The 23,236-nt window shown below is 40.0% G+C and overlaps 1 protein-coding gene across 17 annotated transcripts in view; it reads right to left on the bottom strand.

Moving 5' to 3' along the window:
• LOC139975754 (uncharacterized) overlaps positions 1 to 23,236 on the bottom strand; it is a 106,263-nt gene that overhangs the window by 24,953 nt on the left and 58,074 nt on the right. For all 17 annotated transcript variants that reach the window (XM_071983889.1, XM_071983891.1, XM_071983894.1 and 14 more), the window contains 20 exons: positions 22,564 to 22,818; positions 21,919 to 22,176; positions 21,157 to 21,411; positions 20,625 to 20,867; positions 19,848 to 20,087; positions 18,689 to 18,931; positions 16,991 to 17,245; positions 16,246 to 16,503; positions 15,452 to 15,706; positions 14,668 to 14,922; positions 12,571 to 12,822; positions 11,743 to 11,994; positions 10,973 to 11,239; positions 10,301 to 10,543; positions 9,118 to 9,405; positions 7,690 to 7,947; positions 6,183 to 6,425; positions 4,961 to 5,236; positions 1,951 to 2,196; positions 653 to 736 (listed from right to left, as the gene is read on the bottom strand). In XM_071983889.1, coding sequence (XP_071839990.1) covers positions 653 to 736; positions 1,951 to 2,196; positions 4,961 to 5,236; positions 6,183 to 6,425; positions 7,690 to 7,947; positions 9,118 to 9,405; positions 10,301 to 10,543; positions 10,973 to 11,239; positions 11,743 to 11,994; positions 12,571 to 12,822; positions 14,668 to 14,922; positions 15,452 to 15,706; positions 16,246 to 16,503; positions 16,991 to 17,245; positions 18,689 to 18,931; positions 19,848 to 20,087; positions 20,625 to 20,867; positions 21,157 to 21,411; positions 21,919 to 22,176; positions 22,564 to 22,818 — 4,926 coding nt within the window. The remainder of the gene's footprint in view (positions 1 to 652; positions 737 to 1,950; positions 2,197 to 4,960; positions 5,237 to 6,182; positions 6,426 to 7,689; positions 7,948 to 9,117; positions 9,406 to 10,300; positions 10,544 to 10,972; positions 11,240 to 11,742; positions 11,995 to 12,570; positions 12,823 to 14,667; positions 14,923 to 15,451; positions 15,707 to 16,245; positions 16,504 to 16,990; positions 17,246 to 18,688; positions 18,932 to 19,847; positions 20,088 to 20,624; positions 20,868 to 21,156; positions 21,412 to 21,918; positions 22,177 to 22,563; positions 22,819 to 23,236) is intronic.

Genomic DNA, 23,236 nt, shown 5'->3' with positions numbered 1-23,236 from the left:
CTCATTGTTACGCAGGTTGAGAGCAGTTCTGTAGAATCAGTGCTGTAACCAATGTCCAAGGATGGGCTGGTGGTGGGGGGGGGGGTGGGAGGGGTGTGTGGATACTTATATGTTTTATCTATTGATTTTCTTGATTATCAACTCAATTGGATTGATTGATTGATTTACTATTGACCACTGTGTAAAAAAGAAGGAAGCTGCTGCTGCAGGATTCTGCAGCCAGGCTGAGTAGGTTTTTTATGTTTTCTGCTCTGCAGTTTCATCACACAATAGAGCACTGCTTGTCTGCCGAGATCATCTCTCTGTTGTCTGATATAATTGATGCAGCTTTGCTTTGCAGAGGAATCATGTCGCCGTTGCAAATTTTCATTTCAAAACAAGTCCCATTTATGTAAGTAGCTCATCGGAGAACTGATGTTAACTGATGAAAAAGTGCACTTCCACTTGTGGCACATCACTGCTCCTCTTTGTGGACTCGAACATGATTTGTTGAGTAAAGCTTCCAAAATGCATAGAGGGATGGGGACAGGTGGCGAGGAGAGAGCTAGGGAAGGGACAGGAGAGAAGGGGGAAGAGGACACAAAAGGCCAGATATGATAGTCTAACAATCCTTGTAAATGTGAGCCTCACTTTAATGATTCTATGTACTCACTACAAACGATGAATGATATTGCTGCTGAATCAAATAAACACATTGTACCAGACTCGCAAGGACTGGGGTCACATGGATCAAGATCTGTGTGGGGAGAAGCAAAGAAATATGGATAAAAAACAAACAGCTTTTACTGAATAATCGAAGGGAAGTCACACTTCAATCCTTCTCACCTTCCTCGGCAGTTGTTACACCCCCACAATCCCCTCCCCCCCCCACCCACATACACACACAAAAATATTTTGAACAGACAATAAAAAAAAATCGAGAAATATTTACTACAGAATGAGAATTCCTTAACATAAAATCAGTTCGAAGCTTTGCCAGTAGATAGCAGCATTTCTCATCTAAGCCAAATTACATAAACAAAATTTCTTAAAGGCGAGGGGGTTCCCCTCCCCCGGAATGGCATCCCCTGCATAGCGTGAAAAATGAAGGATGGACACCACTGCAAATAACTGCTGTACATTGTTTCTAACAAGGTTGTTGTCTTTTTGTTGCAATCTTCTTCGTTATTTTTTGCACAATTCTTTTCTTACAGTAGATTACCAGAACATTTACTTAACGCAACTTGTTCTCACTGACAACGAACGTACACTCCACCAACCGGTTAAGACCAATTTATATCTGTCTCTTCATATAATACTACTACTTTATGATAACTATTAATAATCAAGTCTAAAAAATGACATCATAGAGTTGTACTGTAGTGTCTGCAGTTGGAACATCGTTCTTCATTTGCTGCCTTCTTCTTTATTACTTTAATAGCTACAGTAGCCTACTGTGTTAGCTGCAAATATCGTTGCTGATACGAGAAAGTCATTAAAGGTGCTACTGACAATCATTTGACTGTAATACCGACAATGGACATGACTTTTGAAATAGGATATATCCTACAGCAACAAGGTATTTCTTCGTTGTATCACAGAGCTTTTACAGCAACATTAAACGGACCTATCAAAGCTACACAAATTGGCACCTGTCCACACGCAACCCCCCCCCCCCCCAAAAAAAACTTTGTACTGTTCGATGTAACGTTAGGCATGAAAGAAATGCAGCCAACAGTCCTGAGGTTCAAGACTAGTGACTTTTTCAACAGAAAATTTGGAAAATAAGTTACACAGACTATTATTAAATTTAGCCTATTCTTAAAACTGCAAGTTCCTTTGCCTACCTGGTATAATGGATCATTGAGAATTATAATGAAAATCCTGATAAGGTGCTTGAGGATATTCAAGTGTACTATGGTCTTGTGGTTTGTTGATTGTTGATTGATCAAGAAAAGCCATTTTACTTACTGACCGAGACAGTGAAGGAGCAAATGGCCGTATTTCCAGCGTTGTCGCTAAAGGTGTACTCCACGGAAGTATCACCAACGCCGAAAACGTTTCCTGGAGGCACAACATCCAGGGAGGGGGTGCTGCCCGAGTTATCTATTGCAGTTATAATTGGTAATGTGACTGTGGCCATCGTATCCCCGGGTAGGATGGTACCTGGGATGACCTGTTCTGGACATCCAATAATGTTAGGTTCTGCATCGTCAACTGTTAAAGCAATAAACCATTGACAAACAAGGTGAGTACTTGGAATTCGTTACATGGAAATAACTGCAGAAGTCTTCACTTGGTTGAGTATTTCTAAAATCTTTTAAGCAAAACTTTGTCTTGTAAACAGTATGGTTTATACTTAATTTTACTCATGTTAATATAGCTCCTGTTAGGTGCTTCATATAGCTACCCTGGAGTTATACCCTGGATGATTAAGGCATCCCTGGTAAGTGTTAACTCTCAGTTCATCACATTCATTAGATATATCTGCTGTACATGTTCAATATGTTATTTCTGTTAACACGAATTAAGGTTAACCCTTCCAAACCAATTAGTTTCAATGGCAGGGTGCTTCGATCTAGTAGGCAGAGCTTACGAGGAAATTTGTGATCTTTACTTGTGGCTGGCACTTTGGAGCAAAACCCAATTGCTTTTAAGTGAATAGCTAATATTTATTTCAGGGCTGTGCTCTATTAATTCCAACTTTTTACAAACAAGGGATAGAGCTTGTCATCATGCAGATCAGGGTCCGAGGAGGAGCATTTCATCAGATCACGGCCAAAAGACCCACGGTTGCACAATTTAAATAAATATATATATATTTTTGTGATATCTGTGCAATAACAAACAAGTTTTCATGGTTTAAGTGCAATGTCAAAATGTTATGGTGGTACCCTGTTGCTAAAAACCTGTTGCTTAGTAGAGTATGCTAGAGATTTCATGAAGAAATTCTCAATGTATCTCAAATTATGCCAAATTCTCTGAGGAAAAGCAAGGTCTGAATATATGAAAACACGCTTCTCGTTATAACACAATGCATGTGATGCACCCAGTGGAGTTTTAGCTCAGTGGTTAACGCAGGTGCCTTCCAATCATAAGGTCCCCGGTTTGAGGCACTCCAAGATTAATGTATGTCGTCCAGTTACAGAGTTGTTGACAATTCATAATCATGGACGTTAAATATGAATCTAAGAGACTGACTTCGGTCAGCTTGTAGCTGTGATAAGTCAATGAGGCTTCTACGTGAGTTCCTGCTTGCAGGAGGATCTAAAATACATACATATATACATACATACAATACATACAAACATACGTCCCTATCTAATCTGATCTAGAGGGACCATTGATATCCTTGTTATGGTTTGACAAAATGAGTGTGTTATGCCATCTAAACACACTCTTGATACAAGCTCTTCCCCCTCCCCACTCCAAAAAGGAAAAAACTGATCTGAAGTTATACTTGGATCGATTCAAAAGGTCCCACTGTGTCATTTAATTTAACAGCTAGGTTGGCTCCTTCAGTGATACCAGATCAAGACGAGAAATATAAGAGAAGATCAATTAACGGAAAAAATCAGTTTCAAATTTTTCATGGTCTACTTCTAGAATCGCCAGTTATTAAATTTCTTGATTTCTGGTCATAACAATTATCAATTTCCCAGGCAAGATATCGTATTCCGTACCCCATTACTCGAAACTGCCATTTTACTTCAATATATACAAAAATTCAGTTTTTACTTTATTATGATACAATGATGTGGAACAATGTAACTGATCAGGGTAACCCTGTCCTCATTTTGTTCTATTTTTATTGGGTGGGGGAGGAGAAGGTTTTTTTTTCTTGTTTATAAAAAAACATTCATGAAGCATTTGGCCAATTGTTTGATAATAGCCACATTGAGAACATATAGTTTAGGGACTTATGTCCTCTCCAGTCGTATTGCACACAAGCACAAATTGTATTGATAAGTATCACTACCCTCAAACATATCTGCTGCCCCCAGATGGTACTTATTGTGTCCAATAGTTTAATCCAGACATTGCACGTAGTATCGTTTCCAATGCAATGCATTAAACGTGAAAAATTGTTAAATGATAGCACCATTTTGCATCTAACGCATTTTACTCAAGTAGAAAAACTCCCAAATGAGAGAGGAAACCCCTTCCCTTAGATCCCTCCCCCATATCAGTGTTACATTAATTTCACCCTCCCCCTCCAAAAAATGCGTTGCCCCTTGTTACCTCCCCCCCCCCCCTCCCACTTTGCCTTGGCTGGTGCTGCGAATGCACACTAGTTAAGGATATTGCGTAGATGTTACTTTCACTTTTCTGTTCGTTTTTTTTTTCGTTGAATTTTCGTTACTTTTTCTTTTCATTCCTATTCTTATTCATGATTTGCTGATATTTTTTTCAAAAATCAGTTATTCCATTCCTTTCTACACTTAGTCTATACCTGACAATTTTCTTCTACTTGTGAAATGTATCCAGACCCAGCCCACTTTAATCGCACATGAATATCACTGAGGTGGATTTACTTGACCTTACGGAAAGGGTCAACATTTACTGACTTGCGGTGTGAATGCAATGTCACAAGTGCAAGTTAAGAGATATGAGTACAAGAGGCAAGTACCAGAACAAACTCTTGAGTACACTATTTAGAGTACAAGATATTTCCTTCAGGTTGGTGAGTGAAAGCATGACTACAAAACTACGAGTATGATTACAAGGGAAAGAAGAAAAAAGTGTACTCGAGTAAACGCATGAACACTGGAGTACTACAAATCTGGTAAGAGGTACTCCATTGAGTGCTTGGGCATGTGGCTAGTAACTGAAGTATAAATCTGGTGGAGAGAGATACAAATATGAGAATTCACAGAATAAAAGCAACTAGCTTCTTCGACTCAACTATAGAGTGAACTACCACCTCCCCCCCCCCCCCACCCCACCCCTTTTCCTTTATTTTCCGTTTCGCTGTACTTACAAGTTAGTAATAGCTCGAACATACAGATGGCTGTCAATCCCATGGAATCTGTAAAGGTAAATGTAATCATTTGCGGAGTTGGCCCAGGAGTGAACGCATTCGTAGGAGGAGTCGTCAAGACACCGATCAGATTGTTGCCGTCTGCGTCTAACGCCTCCGCGGGAGGAAACACGACCTGCTGTGATCCGGGGATGTTGGTAAAAACAGTAAAGACACCAGTCTGGCAAGTGGTTGGCATGGGATCTGCTCTTGGGATGTCAGTGATTAATGGTTGAACTATAGAAGACAGACAGACAGGCAGAACATTGATCCATGTATTCCAAGATACAATCAGTGTTGGACACGTTGAAAACATTTCTCTTTATAACAACAGTGCCACATGTGTTAAACAGACATAAACACACGAAGGGTAAACAAACCCCCTTTTGTTCTAATTTTTTTTTTTCGTTTTCGTTTTTCTTTAATTTTTGCTTACAACAAGAGAACTACTCTGCGATGTTCAACTGCCAAAAACAGTTAAGAAAAATTGCCCAGACTGCTATGAGTCGGTATTTTCCGGTCACTTCCGTATTTTACTATTACACACCCTTCAGAGTAGATTCATAACATTTTGTACATATTATTAGCATTCATCCCCTCACCATTTTCACTCTCAAAGGAGTGTGCCAACTACAGTATCATCTGTATTGACATTCTGTAGATGGAATTGTTTTGCGACAAAATGACTTCTTTCATGGGAAATATATGCACATAATATCGTTTTAAGTGATATCCATAAACGTTTATGACAACAGTGCCTTATGTGTCAAACATAGACATAAACACACGAAGAATACACAAACCCACCCGTTTTTTGGGGGGGGGGTGTTCAATATTGGCTTGCAAGAGAACTACTCTGCGATAAAACAACTTCCCCAAAATCGGTTGAGAAAATTCTTGCTCAATGTAAAGAGTTCATCCTAGTCTAAAAGTTGTGCCTATAGCTGTTTTCTTTTTGTTTTGTGGTGAATCTGTGATGTCATAGTGCCACCAGGGTCTTCAAAATTTCCTCATTTTCCGATTGACCGATGAACCCGGCTCTCTGATGATTGAAGCATCAAGAAACCAAGAAGTGGTGCATTTGTATTTGTATCATATTTGTATGTGTAAGGCAACCTGCACTCCAAACGGTTGCAGTCCTTCACGACTAGCATACAAAAGAATGAAAGAGGCTCACACTCACCTTCAATAATGACACGGAAGGTACACGAAGCGGAATTGAGAGCGTTGTCGGTCGCAGTGTACGAGATCACTGACGTTCCAACGCCGAACGTATCCCCGGATTGGGCACCCGTACTGACGAGAGTAAACATGCCGTTGTCGTCTGAGACTTCCAAATCCCACGAGACTTCCGCCGTGTCCGTGTCTGTCTCCACCGTCATCGTGATGTCGTTAGGACAGACCAACGTCGGAGGAATGTCATCGGCTGTCGCAATGAACGAGCAAGATGCACATGATCGATTTCTGTGTCAGATGGACAGACGGCTGTAGGCTTTGGGAACGGGATATTAAATACAAATTTTTGGGGGTTCCCATTTTTTCTCTGAGACATTGTTTGTATTAAATATTAAGACAGACAGGAAATGACCTGAGTGTGGAGGAAAACATCTGTGGTCCGCCTTGTAAATACGTTTTCTTTGGTCTAGTTTGGTTTTCAAATTAACTGTCAAATTTAGACACGATAACAATTGTTTCCGAAGGATAATCGTAATAGTAACATAATTGCACACACCATGACCATGCTCATCGTTCTCCGTGATTTCTCAAACTAGGTTTTTCAATGATTGTTAACACTGAGGCTGTGACTTACTGGATTTATTCAAGCAATAAGTCAAACATATTAATTAGTTTATTTAACCCTTATGCTTTAGGCTTCCTGCCTGCCATTTTTACAAAAGCTGCGTTTCTGTATGAAACTATCCTGAATTAACTTTGGTTAACAAAATTGTAATGGGGATTGCAGGTACTTTAATCTTTCATAGCAATTTGTTTATTTTAGCCTTCTGTAGTTCTCACTGTTGACTAAAAACTATTTTGTCCAACGTAAGATTCTTGATGCTATACGGGTTGTTTTCACACTATGACCTCTGCTAACATTTACCCCTCTTAAGTAAGTTATCAGTCAAACTTCACCTTCGGGATTTGCTCTCTGTTGACCTCAAGTGACCTTTGACCCACATTAAAAAACCGTGGACCTATTATACATCTATGAAATACCATTCCAATCCATGGTGACCTCTGCTGACCCTCATCAAACCTAGTAGGGATCTTGAACTTTTCACCACGGGCAACTCATATGGCCAAGGCAGTATTTCCTTTCCTGAGATATTGTGTTTCCATCTCAGATGTAGCACACACACACAAACACACTTCATTCAGACTGAGGACTGCATGGTTTTTCTTGTTTTTTCCATTGCTCAAATCCACATACCATAAACTACACAATACCCCTTCAACAATAGAATTTCTGAGGATTTAGTGATTTCTTTTGAAATGACGTCCGAGGACTTGGAATTCCTTTGTTCAAGTCCTCAGTCAGAATACAAAACAGGTGCATATACTCACGTGTGCTCAAACTTGAATACATGGATTAATGTAGTTGCCTGGCAACAGAGCGGACCAAAAAGGGTTAGTATATGTTTGAGAGATAAAATCAGCAGACGATAGTAATTTGTTCACTACTAACTTACCGATGATTGAGACAATAAACACACACACAGCTTGTTCCTGCATTTGGTTAGTGGCTGTAATCTCCACAAAAAAGTTTTCAGTCATCTCGACAATGAACGAATCGCGGGGAATTGGGACTAAGGTAGGTGGAATTCCTGACGGATCAGTGGCCACGATTGGAGCCCAGATCCTGTCGACTACAGCATTAGTTTGTCCATACAAAGTAAAGACTCCAACTGGGCAACTTTCAAAAGATGGGCCGGGGCCAGGTCCAGTGTCTGATGCAAGAACAAAACCAAAAACGAAGGAATTTTTGAAAGAGGAGTAGTTTACCAATAGAATGACAAAAACCAAAACAGTGTGGTGGCCCTTCAAGTAAAGATGTGAAGGGAGGAGGTAGGATGAAAATGGGGAGGTAGGATGAGAATGGGGAGAGACGGGGAAGGGTAGACTTCCATGGTTCATTAGTCATCAGATAATACCAAGGCTTAGCCAGCACTTGATTCATCCTGCCAACTTTTCACCAAGACAAAAGAGAAAACAAAGACATATGTGCATCCAACTATCAATTATGAGTAATAATTGCAGGCACTCTGGCACATAGCTTTCTCCCTACAAAGAACTTATTTACTGTCAGCAAGAAAAACAGAGATAATTGCGGGTAATATGATCTGATCAAATTTACAGGATTTTGCCAGATATGTGATTGATACATTCATTTTTTTTACAATATTTCTGTATCCAGGTGTTATTTATGATAGTAGGAGACTATGAGTGCCCGAATAAAGAATAGAAAAATGGCTCAATGTGTCAACAGACTTATCCAAGTCATCATAGGGAGAACACAAACAGTAGTTTTATATCCACGCAAGGCGAGGTGTAATACTTGGCTACTTTTCAACTGAACTTATCAATGCGACCAAACAAAAGTTGTAGATAGATATAATAAAATTAAAATGGGGCTCCCAAACTGCCGTCTAATTCCTGGAATTAAAAAGCTGTCGCAATATGAATTTTAGTAGCACTGCAGTACCGTGAGATGACCAACTAGCAGTATATAACTTAGGTTTCTTGTTCATTCTTTTCTGAAGAGGAGATCGGTTGATGTGAACATGAAGTAACAAGCCCAATTAAGCACCTCAACTTGCATTTTCTTACCACATGTTTTTTTTTTATGCTGCGAAACTAGAATGTTGAACTAAGTCAATCAAGTCAACTAACGTGCCGTTTGATCCCTGTTGACATTGATTGCCAAATCTGCAAGCAGTACTGATCCCACACATCAGGATCTTTGTGAGAGCAGCAACCCTCTGTTGAGACGCTGGACGGCCCAGTTGCATGAATGATCATGGTATACTGTGACAGTGGGCTAGCTTTCCTTATCTCAGTTTGTTTATATTACTTACTTCAAATAACGCTTCTCATTATAAAAAAAAACAAGTTCTCACCTACAGAGAGTGTTACCAAAAAGGTGCAAGCTTGGCTGTTCGTAAGAGTGTCAGCGATGACGTAGGTAATATTCCTCTGTATACCATCCACAGGAAGGCTTCCAGTCTCGGCTGCAAAGTTTGGATACGGTGGATCGGCAGTTGCTGTCAAAGTCACATCGAGAAAAGGTTCAACGCCTTCTATTCTTGGCCAAAGCTCCATGATAGGAATTTCTATACGACTGTCTCCGTAGGAATTTGCGATGTCGCGTGGACAGGCCACCTGGAAAGCTGGTGGGTCTCCATCCTCTATGTACGGGAAAATTAAAATTGTAAAGACAACAAAAGCAAATCGTTTTAATCTGCTATAAGTGAAAAATGTTAACAAAGAGAAACTTTCAAATTTGCCACAAACTACATCACTGACCGAGACCCTATTCAGCTCGCCTGTCTTTAACGTGGAAATTCGTGAAAAACTGCTTCAATATGAAATGTGTGCGAGCAGGGGTGTAGCCTAATGCTACGAACAACCGCGATTTTTTTGAAATCGAACGTGTGGTGTTTTCCTGGCTGGCAGGCTATTGCCAATCACAAAATTTTGTATGTGACCTTAACGAGCCACGAGCCACAGTTGCGTGCGCCGCCCACTGATAAGTCGGTCAGTGTGCTGGTGGAGGTGGAGGAGGGGTGGGTTCAGAACCAGCAGCAACAACAAGATGATGATTTTTAGAATGACAGTATACCTTGGTAGTTGTACAGAATAGGCACCACCACTGTGTCACAGGGCACCACTGGGCCATGTACCACCTGAAACTGGCTTAATACGGTTCTTGCAAATTTTGTGTCTGTGAGCAAGCCCTGATCGACCGAATCAAAACGACACTGGAAATGACTACAAATGGTCTACAGTTCAACTTTGTCCCAAATATGATGTCAATACAAGGTTCAGCTTATAGGGAGAAATGACATACCTTAAGCTTGTCAGCTTTAAAGAGATATCCACTCATATTAATATGCATGTGATCAACACAATAGACAATATGGATCTTGCAAAGAATCATTTCACCGAGAAGTCAATCATATTTTGCTGGTTCCTTGCCTTTTCCTTCATGTTGGGAGTATGGTACGTACCAACCAGATCGTAGCAAGGAAGAGAAAAACATCCCAAACTGTAGATCAAGATTTTGAAAAAAGTTTCACTAACCAATCACAGAAACAGCAAAGGAACACATAGCCGTGTTTTGGTTATCATCTGTTAGAGTGTACACGACTGTTGTTACTACACCAGTTGTAAACACATCGCCAGGCGCAAATGTGGATGAGAAGGTGGCCTGGTCCGTGGTAGTAGGTGGCATCCAAAAAGCTTGTGCCGAGGGCGTGCCTGGTAAAACTGGGACTGTTACAGGACCGGGACAGCTTTGTATTATCGGATCAACATTGATCAATGCTGGAATAGAGCAAAACAGATGTCATGAAGTACTCGAGAAGGTCCAGAATAGAGATACTAAGATGATTAGTTCCTTAAAGAGTGTTCCTTTTTTATAGGCGATTACAGCTGCTGAATCTCACACACTGGAGCTAAGGAGGTTACAACTAGAAGGGGTACTGTAATGATTAGTTCCTTACAGTGTTCCTTATTTATAGGCGGTTACAGCTGTGGAATATCATTTCACTGGAGCTTAGGATGTTACAAATAGGAGGGCTACTAGGATGATTGTATCCTTAAAGGGTTTTCAATGTGTGTATGTATGTATGTATATATATATAAATATATATATATATATAAATATAAAGGTCATCGAATGAAAGGTAAAAGTGAATGTACGGGTTTGAACATGACATCTGGTGCATAGATATTTATATCACTGTCACTTACGTCTGACAAGAACGATGAATTCACAAGTTTCAACGTTGGGAACTGGCGCACTGTCCGTTGCGGTATATATTACACTGACTGGCATCCCAATCTCAAAAGAAGAACCTGGAGGGAAGTTCACTGCCAGAGAGACTGGGCCGCTGATTGCATCCGTGACGACGGGCTCCAACCAAAATACCACGGAGGAACCGACTTCGGTCTGTCGAGGTGAAACTACGATGTCTTCAGGGCAGTTGGTGAAGACCGGGGGACTGGTGTCAGCCGGTACTATGTTTAAAAAAGATTTGCATAATTTAACTTTGGCTGCCAAATTCAACAGTCGATAAAATACAAAATTGTACGCTTTATCCAGAAATTTCGGATGGCATAGCGATGGGCTTTAAACATGGCTGTGTATAGTGCAGTCTTTGCTCGGAAACTCCTACTGTTTATTGAGCGATCAGTGAGTTCGAGTATAACAGTGACACAGAATTTCATATTTTTGTACAGTGCCTGTGGAACACCGAGCCATTAGCGAAGATATTTGTTCTTTTAACACCAGCTTAAACTAAAAAAAAGTCAGCTGTTGACCATAATGTCTTGACATGGCCCATTTTGTTTCTAATTACTATTACTTGAATGTATTTCAATTGCTTGCTTTTGAAACAATTTTCCCTGTGATATCTTCTCTTAAAGTATGGTTGATAAAGTCCTGTTTTACGTTCAGCGCTCTGCCAAAAATGTATATTACTATTATTATGTACTATTATTATAATTATAATTATTCTTACAAACAAAGATTGTGAAGGCACAGGTGACCATATTTTGACCATCGGAGAAGGTGTACAGAACATTCACCGTGTCTCCAACATTCAGTAGAAGAGGCGGTGTGTGTGTCTGTGTTGTCATCACCAAACTTTCTTGATCCGTAGCGATGGGTTCCTCCCAGTCCACAAACACTGTATCACTGCCGGTTGGCACTCTTTCAAAGATGGCCGTTGATGGACAACCAAAGACGTCCGGCGGGTTGAAATCCATAGGAGCTGTTCAATTGAAAATTCAAAGATAAGGGCATGTTTGATACGTATTTCCTCTTTCAAGAGTTAATTTAAGAACTATCTACTGTTTGTGGTGTATCTGTTTAATGTTTAGAACTCTCCCTTTGTAAGATGTTATCTGCAGTCCAGATGTTCCTGTTTCTAGATTACTGTAGCAAATACTTTCTTTTGGTAACAAACTGTGTAACATATGTATGTATACATGTTGGTGTGCCTGTAGGTGTATTTGTATATGTACCCATGTATAATATATGTAGATGCATTGTTTATAGAGAGAGAGAGAGGTGGAGAGAGAGGTGTAGAGAGAGAGGCGGAGAGAGAGTGGGAGGTGGAAAGAGAAAGATTTTGCTGCCAACAACAATGGCATAATTTTACTCGAAAATAATTTTGATCATATTTGACAAATGGCTCTCTTCGTGATCTTAATCAGCGGTTGAAACTATTGCGATATCGTCTGCATCAGGAGCAGCAGACATGATATGAATCTCTGATATTGTCACATATTGCAACAGTGTCTCTTTTTTGACATAACTAATGACATCTTCTAAGCCAACCACTTACCAAAAATCCTGACATTGAAGAGACAGACGGAGGTCTGTCCAGCGTTATCCATAAAGGTGTAGATGATAGAGGTGGTGGTACCCACGACGAAAAGGTCGCCCGAAGTGCTGGAAGCGATGGTGACGACCTCGCCGTTATCATCTGTCGCCTGTGGCTCATCCCAGGTGACAGACAAAGTCACTGCCCCAGCGGGGGCAGTCCGGAACACGTCTCCAGGGCATCTGATAATTTCAGGTGGATCATCGGGTGCACCTGTGTGAAGGTAAGATGGTATTCTTCGTCGTTGGTTTTTTTTTTGGACGGTTGTCAACATTCCTTGTCACAGAGCAGCATCGAGACGGGGATATGGTTATAAATGATGGCGAGTGACGAATATGTTGTGTCACCTTGTTATAACGTTCAACAACCGCATGACACTCCGTGGCAGGAGTTGCCAACAGATGGCCCGTGGGCATAATTCGACTATCAAAATCCTATTCCCATCCGTCCCTGCAACCATAAACTTTTATAAACAATAAGCTATGTTTTAGTTGTTCTCCCCTTGGTGATTTGCCACATTTTCCTTGAGGATATGCATATAGGTAATCTTTCCTTTCTTTAAATGTCGTGGAAGCAAGCCTCTACTTTTCTGTAAGTTTTTAGTATGAAGTATATAAGGAAACTCAACATCCACAAATTTTATTTGAAACTTCCTAATCAATCACTTCTGAAAGTTAATTACTCTGCTCAGATTTTTGCATGTATTTTACATCTCATTTGATTTCATGACTCTCTCCAACTCCTTTCATCTCTTTCTTCTGTCATAAAATGATTTAAATAACTGGAATTGAGAGAGAAAATATCTCACCCTACAATTCTCTAAAGTTGTTTTTCCTAATTTTCTACAATGTGGTACCCACAGAGAAAACAATTTATTCCTTGCTAAAATTTTTGACGTACTGTAGGCATGTTATTTTTCTAGACCACAGCAGTGTTTTGCCGAGTCCATGAATAATTTTACGCATACTCACAGGCAATTTTGTAAGTATTTTAGGATGCCATCACATGTACATCACATGTCAATGAGTAATTTACTCATACTCACAGGCAATTTTGTTAGTATTCAAGGTTGACATCACATGTTAATCACATGTTAATGAGTAATTACTCATAATCGCAGGCAATTTTTTTACTATTTTAGGATGACATCACATGTTCATCACATGTCCATGAGTAATTACTCATACTCACAGGCAATTTTGTTACTCGTTTAGGATGAAAAGAGATGCTAATCACATGGTAATGATATGTTAATCACATTTTCACGAGTACTTATTCATACTTACAGGCAATTTTGTTACTAGTTTAGGATGATATCACATATTAATGACATGTTAATGACATGTCCATGAGTACTTACTCATAGTCACAGGCAATTTTGTTACAAGTTTAGGATGACATCACATGTTAATGACATGTCAATGACATGTCCATGAGTACTAACTCATAGTCACATGCAATTGTGTTTCTATTTTAGGATGACATCACATGTTAATGACATGTCCATGTGTACTTACTCATAGTCACAGGCAATTTTGTTCCAAGTTTAGGATGACATCACATGTTAATGACATGATAATGACATGTCCATGAGTAATTACTCATGCTCACAGGCAATTTTGTTACTAGTTTAGGATGACATCACATGTTATCACATGTTAATTTCTTTGGCTTATCCCGCTCACCTAACGTCGGAGATCTCTTCCTGTGTTTTCACCACCTTGTAATAATTCAGTGTGGTGATATGTTTTTGTATATTTACCAAAACTGTTCTAATTTTGCTATCAATAGTTAGCATTATTACCTCTATTGATCAATGTCCCATTAGGAGGCCCAATACCTCTAACGGTTCTTAAATGGTATTTAAACAAAACATTTTGTTCGTCTTTGAAAAACCGAAATGATATTGAAAAGTAACATAACCTATACGTTTAATGGTTTGTAACACACATGTCCCCTTTTTGTTGGCTCTGATATATTGTTTTTATTTTAAGGTATTCTTTATGTCATTCACACAGTTAACATTACAATCACAAAATACAATATTACAAAACCTACTTGTCAGAGAGATGGTGAAGACACAAGTGGCTTCATTTCCGGCGGCATCACTGAAGGTGTAGGTAATGATCGTCGACGTATCCACCGTAAATTGAGTTCCGGGATTGTGCGACCTCATTACGATAATTTGGCTTCCAAAATTATCTGTGGCCGTGGGCTCGGTCCAGGTGATAGACATGACAGTCTGGCCCGGAACAGCTGTCAAGGATATTGGTTCCGGGCAACCAGTAATGACTGGAGGTTCATCGTCAACTCCTATCGATGTAAGGGAAAACAAACTTGTGACGAAAGACGAAGAATAAGTATTCAGTTTGCTTAAAATTAGGAAACTTAAAAATCTAGGTATGTTTCTTATTGCATATTATTGCGGACCCCAATAATAGATATTAACAAGAACAAACAGTTTTATGTAATAGATGGTGCTAGTTACGAAAGGACTGTACACCGTGTGCCTTCTGCTACACCACGTTCTCTACGAAACCCAACTGCGTTGGCGAAAAGTATAGTTACAGGATTAACATGGCCACACATCTAAAGATGCTGCTACCGACATATGGAAAACTTTCACAAACAATGGGATCACTTATTGCACTCTTGTGACAACCTCTCAACCTTGCACAGACCTTTTGCCATCATCGGTGGTGGACTTCGTCTGAAGCCTTGCATTATTCGTAACTTTTCGCAGCATGCTTTGGGACTATTTTCTTCCAGGAGAAAAATATGGGTTGCATCCAATTTTACTGCATCAGCAGTTTGATTGTAACTTTATTGGTGGCATACTTACTGACTAAAGACACGGAGAAAGCACACTGTGCCCTGTTACCGGAGAGATCGACAAACTCGTATAGCACGCCTGTCTGCACCCCAACTGGAAAGGCAAATCCTGGTGAGATATCGCTGGTGCCAAGTATGGGTTGCCCTCTGTCTGTAGCAGTTGGTTCAATCCAGACGATGGATTGGGTCTGTGCGTTAGTGTTTGTCGTCAAGAATATGTTGCCAGGACAACCCGTTATCATTGGTGGTATGGTATCTTGCCCGTCTGCAAATTTTTGGAGAGAAGAAGGGGTGGGGGAGGAATGGCCGTGATGGAATGGATGGAGGTACGGACGAAAAGAGAAAAGAATTACAGAATTGAGTAACGATCACACAACCAGATACCAGAAAAGACTTTCAAACAAAAAGAAGGAAAATAAGACAATAAAAATCCACCAGAGACCAGTGTGTGACATATAGGTGAGATATATGAGATTACATCCTCATGGCCGATACACTGCCACGATATGAAACTGAAAGACAGACACAGAAAATGCTGGAATTAGGATTAATCTGTTGATGTAGAATAGGTTTACTAAACCCACACACAATATCAGATATTTGCCAAATGAAACTTATTTATGCACCGATCAGAAGCAGATGAGAGAGTTTCATCTTTTGTTTTTGACTGATAAGTATCCATGTATCTAATACAGCCACTTTTAATATTGTCATGGTGACCATTGCCAAAAAGAAAAGAAAACAAAGAGGTTAACTTGAAGAATCTGCTGAAATGAGATTAATTTTTATTTAATTTTTCCTTACCAACATTAATTGTGAATCGGCATTGAGCAGTTCTACCATTGATGGAGTCTGTAAACGTGTATTCCACTTGGGTAGTGGAAGGAACTAAGAAATCGCTCCCACTGGTATCGGTGAACGTTACCGAAACTGTCCCTCCGGTGTTACTCATGGCGGTCGGTTCCGTCCAGCTTACAGTGACCGTTTCTGCATTATTGGCCTCTAACTGGACGTCCGCAGGACATCCCACGATTGTGGGAGGTTCATCCGGAGGTGTCGGGGCTGTGAAAATTGAGAGATGGAGAAAGAAGATTATGATATCAGAGGGGAATAAAAAATATTGTCCAGTGACTCCAGTGAGTTTAAGACCCAACAGCATTGTGGAATCCAACAAATCACCTTCATAATTTATTTTAAACTTCAACTCATACAGCGAAGTTTCTCTGTTTTGAAAGGCCAGGTATGATGCCACTCGATGCCGCTCGGTAACCTGTGTCCGTTTCCGCGTAACTTCTTTCACTTTACAGTACACAGTTTGTTACTGATTGCTTACATGATCATCATTTTGGAAATTGAAGGAAATCCCGCATTTTTTCATATAATTTAGAACATTGAAAGTCGTATGCTCTGTGGTGGTGGCAGCTGGTGCAAGATTAGACGAGGAAGTTTGAGAAAGTTGAGATTTCGATTACAGAGATTTCGATTACAGAGACCACCGAAGCGGACAGGTATGTGTCGGGATACCTTACAACTTGTAAATGTTACTCACTGAGGATAACAGAGAATGAACAAGACGTAGCCAGCTGATTCAATGGATCTGTAAAAGTATATGATATTCTGGTATTCGTTGGGATGGAGAATAATTGTCCCGGCGCTGCAGTGGAGGAGACGGTTGCTGGAAGACCGGAACTGGTTGTGGCAGTGGGTTCTATCCATGAGATCTGCACAGACGTTGCACCCGGTGGACCATTTAGGATGATGTCATCAGAACAACCAGTGACAGTTGGAGGAGTCTGGCGCACGGCTGCAAAGATTAAGAAATCATCTTAGCATTAAGGAGTGGGATTTCTATCACTATTTTTTGGGTAGCTGAAAAGGCTACCAATTTTATATGGTGTCAGAAGTGGGACTTCAATCAATGCTGTTGCAGAGAAGAAAATGCAAAGGTAGTCATAAATAATTTTTTGGGAATTCTAATGAATCAGTAGGCCTATTTGTAGTCCTTTTGTAGTAAATTGTCTCTCAGACGTCTAAAAACAGTTGGAAAAAAGTGCAGTCAAATATTTAAGCCTTTGCAACCACGAGTATGAGTCCTGTAGTTCAACATGCACTGGAAAAATGTCTAAAATTATTTTGAGATTTTCTGGCCATGCAGTAACTGACAAGGCAGTGTGTGACTTGGCCATTTTGCATTCCACATTGTAGTTATCAGCCTGTGAATTGCCTGGAGTTTTTTAAACCTAAACTGGAAGATTTTGATAAACAGATAATTACCTCTATGAGTGATAGTAAAATTTAATGCTCCTTTAAGGCTTAAAATTGATGATGACATTGCAACTCATCAGTCCAGGCATTTTTTTTAATCCATCGTTTGGAAATTCTATTGACTCAACCAAAACATGTTCTTTTGACTTCATATAAACAACCACTTATCATTTAGCCTTTGAAGAAGATCCTGCTAGGATCGAAATGTCAGACCAACCTACTTTTACACATTCTCTTACACAGGCTCTCTAGTGGATAAGCAATTTGCTAACAGTTTTATTCTATTTTGCATATAAACAACAGAGTATCCTTCAACATCATTTGTCCTTGAAATGATTTGTAACACATTTGTAAACATGTTATTAGAGGCTACAAAATCCAATGTTTTTACAATGGAGTTTTGTGTTGCTGAAGAACTGACCTAAGAGTCTGTTTCGTTTTAGACTTAATAGTCCAGTCATTTTAGTTGATGAGCCTTAGCTGTTTAAAGGGTCAATCCTCAACAATTTAAAGCAGTCTAAAAGTGCAACCTAGTCTGATAGCAGTGGTGTTTGAATGGTCTACAACTTTATACATATTATATTTTGCTCCCGAGGTCATCCATTTTAAAAGTTCCAAGGTTCTCCAAACTAAACTTTAGTCTCTGTATATATTACAAAATATAGGTACATGCCACTACTTATACTATGACATTTTTGTAATGACAAAAATGTACTCCAATGTCAAAATAAATCATAAAAAATACATTCTTGCACGTACGCAGTAGCACTCAGGTGAATCTATGAATCAGGATGAATTCTACATCCATTTTAAAACTCACATATGATGATATTAAAGGAGCAGGTAGCAGTAGCACCGAGTGATTCTATGAATCGGGATGAATTCTACATCCGTTTTAAGACTCACATTAAATGAGCTGGTAGCAGTAGCCCTGAGTGAATCTATGAATCGGGATGAATTCAACATCCGTTTAAGAACTTACATATGATGATATTAAATCTGCAGGTAGCAGTAGCACCGAGTGAATCTGTACAGGAATACACGACGGTGGTCGTCGACGGTACCGCAAAAGTGTTGCCCACTTGATTATTCTGCTGACAGGGAACGGGTAAATTCGTATCCGAGACGGCCGTCGGAGGGATCCAGGAGACCACTGTTGATACCCCAACTTCGCTTCTTACGATGTCCTGGGGGCAGCCACTTACAGTTGGTGGGGGAGGTCGTACTGTTTTGTTAAATTAAGAAATCAATTGCCACGGTAACAGTTTGGATGAATAAAGGAGAAAACAGGTGTGAAAACTGACAAAACTAAATACATCATCTTTCACAACATCAATTTTTGTTTTAGATTCATTCAGTGCTGAAAGAGCCAAACATGAACCGTGTTACACAATTCTACGGAAACCATTCCTCATTGCTTAAAGACGGCGGACACAGTCTCCTCCGCGCAAAACCCAGCCCCGACCTACTTTGACCCGACCTCTCAGAACCGATGCTCAGCTCAAAATGCTCGGACTATGGAACTGATTGTCAAAACCATAGCTTTGCAAATCATCGAATCTGTCAGCAAGTTCTGAAAACTGTCGATCAGTTTCTTGGGACTTCCGGAAGAATCCGACAATACTACCAAATATATTCTTCGACCTACCGTTTCGGTCGCATCTCATGTAAAAAATGTGGACCATCGGTTCAAGATTTAGATTGACATTGCTTTCTCACAACGTACGAAACAGATTATTACTGACTATTCGTTCCATATAATCGAAGCATGAAAAGAAGTAAGACTCTAAGAGTGGCTTCCTTACAAGCATTTTCTTTTTTCGTTCCTGTTTTCAGCAAAGATCGATGACTTTGTGGACACAAATTAATAAATAAACCAAATCCAAACCGGACTCCTAAAGGCACTGTGTAAAAACTAATAAAGCTGCAGCAGCTGCAAGATCCTCTGCAGCGAGGCTGCATCAATATCAAAACGACAGAGCTGAATTTCTGCAGGTCAGCAGTGCTCTATACTGTGTGATATGAAACTGCACAGCAGGAAAGAGAACAACCGACTCAGCCTGGCTGCAGGAAGCTGCAGCCTTGCCATGTCAGCGCCGACGTCAACAGCGAGAAGGAAAGAAGAGACATGGATTACTTACTGACGACGATGTTGAAGCGACACTCACTGGAGAGGCCGGATGCGGGGTCTGTGAAAGTATACGTTACTGGATTACTGCTTGGGGATGGGAAGTTGCTCCCAGGGGTATTAGAAGATGAACCAGACAGGGTTTGGCCGACAGAAGATACTGCCGTCGGTGGAGACCAACTGATAGCGATGAAGGGCTGGAAGGAGGTCACAGTTTGATCCGCGGGACATCCGGATATTCGTGGAGGTCCCACTTGAAGCAAAGAAAAGATGAAATAGATGGGTTCTTATTGGTGGGAAATTAATTTATTTGGAAGAAACAAACATTGAATGGTTCACTTAATTGAATGTGCTTCCCCCCCCCCTCTTTGTCTTCTTTCTGTGATTTTTTTCTGGTTTCGGTCAATTTCCAATATTTCCACTGCATCTACAATCATTGTTTAACACAATGTTCATCTTCCCATCCCCAATGCTTATTATTTTATTTCTCTTTCTCTATGCAGGGCATGTCATTATAACACTGACTTGTTTTAACACTGATAGAAATAGTATGAATGAAACGCTTTTGTAATTAAAATGATGTTTGAGAACGCATGAAGGCTTCCGTAACTCGCTAACTAGGGGCCCTGTGAGTCCATGAAAGGACACAGAGGGAGGCCTTACTTTCATTAAAAGGAGACTGATTTCCAAAATACTTCAGAGAGGAATTAGTGAAATTTGTGGTAGACAAGGCAGTATAATGCAAAACTTCAAAACAGAAAAATTGATAGAAAAAACCCAGAAATCTTACAGATGGTGATTTTAAATGTGCAGACAACAATCAGACCGGATTGCGGATCAATAAATATTATCTCGACGCAGGTTACGCCAATGACGAATGGGGTCCCTGAGAATGCTGTTTGACTCTGTACAGAAGCCAGTGCCCCACTGCTTGTTACTGCTGACGGTGCAGGCCATGATACTACTAAGCTGTTTCCTGTTGGCGAGATCTCTGTTATGTCACTTGGACAACTGATGAGTGTTGGAGGTCCGACTGAATTGAAAAAATGTAAAAAAAAGGCAGCAAACATTACATAATGTAAACTTAATCTGTGACCACTTTGCTTTTAAATATCACAATTCCTGGGGTTTTGCCTGTCAAATAAAAAGAAATCCGAATCGTTGTGGGTAAATAAAAGATTAATACAGAATAAAGATATCCTTTTGTTTATATATTTGTGCAAAAATGAAAGTGTAATCCATTTCACATTTGTTTATACGTTTCGTTTAATTGATAGATGTTTCGTTTAATTGATTGATTTTTTTTGGTATATTCCACTTACAAACTCTGACTGTAAACAGACAATTGCTAGTAACTGCATTGTTGATAGGGTCGGCGAAAGTGTAAGTTACGTCAGTGTCTCCAACGGGGAAGGTATTCCCAGGAGCGTGTGATTGGCTAACCAAATCGGATTGTTGATCGTTGCTGATGGCGGAGGGCTCCGTCCATGAAATCGAGATGCTCCCTCCATTTAAAGAGTTGCTTGATATGATCCCTGGACAATTGATGACAACGGGAGGATCAGGAAGGACCAGTGCTGCGGGAAAAGATTTAAAGAGACGGACTTATGAAACTGATAACAGACAAATGAAAATAGCTGGGTTAACATTCCACAGTGAGTTATGTTTTGCTTGTTTTATTTACTAAAATCACATATTAAAATTTGTTCTATTTCCCCATCAGATTCCCTAACATGATAGTACAATGTTTTCAATGAAAATGCTATAAAAATGCGGAGGTGTTTTTTTTTTCTTTCTACAAAGCCCAAATAATGCAATCACAGCTGGTATTAAATTGGCATTTCATGACAACAATAAAGACACTGCACTTTAAACCAAAAACAGAAGAAAAAAATCACAATTTTAGTCTTCTATGTCTATGAAAGGGTCGATAAAGAGGATTTTCTTGAGGATTACAGCATCCCTCGTGACAGAGATGTGACACACTTTGCCGCGCATGTTTAATAGCTTTACTAGTATTAGTTTGGGGCAGATATTAATAGCCTACACACTTCAACAGTAGAATTATGAAGACAGGATCTTACAGATCTCAATACAGAATGTGCATTCAACTTGTGAGCTGGTCGGTTGTTGCTGATCCCTAAAGACGTATCGTACAACGGTTTTTCCAACTGGGAATGTGTCTCCTGGAAAAGCAGATTGGCTGACGACATTAGCAAGCAAGCCAGACTGTGTGCGGGCTGTCGGTTGAGGAAAGTTAACCGCTAACCCATTGCCAGAGAATGATGTCATGGTGATGTCATCTGGGCAGAAAGTAACCGTCGGTGGGAGGATTGGTGGTACTGTCGTTTCGAGATGAGAGAACAAACAACGATAAAAAAATTTAAAAAATCCTGACAAACATCTTGACAGGCACAACAAGACTTCTTGGAGTTGCTCATAATATTAAAAGGGCTTTGCTTGATCGAGCTGTGACAACAATGGTTTATTGACATTCATCCTTTTCCCATTTCAACAACCCCCCTCCCTCACCATGCCCCAAGGTTCAACCCTTAGGCACAGTGCTTGTAGGGAAAGTCAATCTATGTAGGGAGGAAACAGAAACATGACCGAACATATCTAGATAAGCAATCTGACAAATTCAGATTATTCAATATAAAATACAAAATGAACACACAAACAAACAAAAGGATAAACAATGAACAAGACAAACACAAAAATCAACCTACAAATTGTCACTGTAAAGCTACAGACCACAGGCAGGCCAAATGGAACCGGATCCACCAGTGTTATCGAAACAGTTTCGGTACCGATAGGGAAAGCAAACCCAGACTGTCTCGTCTGAGTCGATATGACTGCTAATCCCCCAGCTGCTGTAATGGCTGTAGGCGGTGGCCAGAAAATGGAAACGGGGTTGCCAGTAGTGGAACGCTCCGTCATGTCCATGGGGCAGGATATCAATGTTGGAGGATCAGGTGGGGCCACTGAAGGTTGAAAATATCATAATTATTATAGATAGATAGATAGACAGACAGATAGACAGACAGACAGACAGACAGATATGCGTGTATGTAATTGTATATCCGCGTTCAAAGCAGAAGGCCCGGGTTCGAATCCCGGTGGAGGATGGAAGTTTTTGCACTGCTCTTGATTTTCCAACTCATAACGCTTTCAATTTTATATATATATATATGAAATATATATATATTGTAAATTATATGGTAAACAGACACAAAATTAATTTAAATATTATAGATAGACACAAGGACATCTACAGCTCAATTGCCAGAACGACATCATGCAGTCTGGTACTGTTGCCGCCAGATTCATTCACAAGCCAATATCGGCCAGATTGAAAAATTCATATATACGCTTCACAGACCAGGTTTTCCACCTAGAGAT

The sequence above is a fragment of the Apostichopus japonicus genome, chromosome 11 (assembly GCF_037975245.1).
Source record: "Apostichopus japonicus isolate 1M-3 chromosome 11, ASM3797524v1, whole genome shotgun sequence".
Taxonomy (NCBI): domain Eukaryota; kingdom Metazoa; phylum Echinodermata; class Holothuroidea; order Aspidochirotida; family Stichopodidae; genus Apostichopus; species Apostichopus japonicus.
This window is presented reverse-complemented; position numbering and strand designations above follow the sequence as displayed.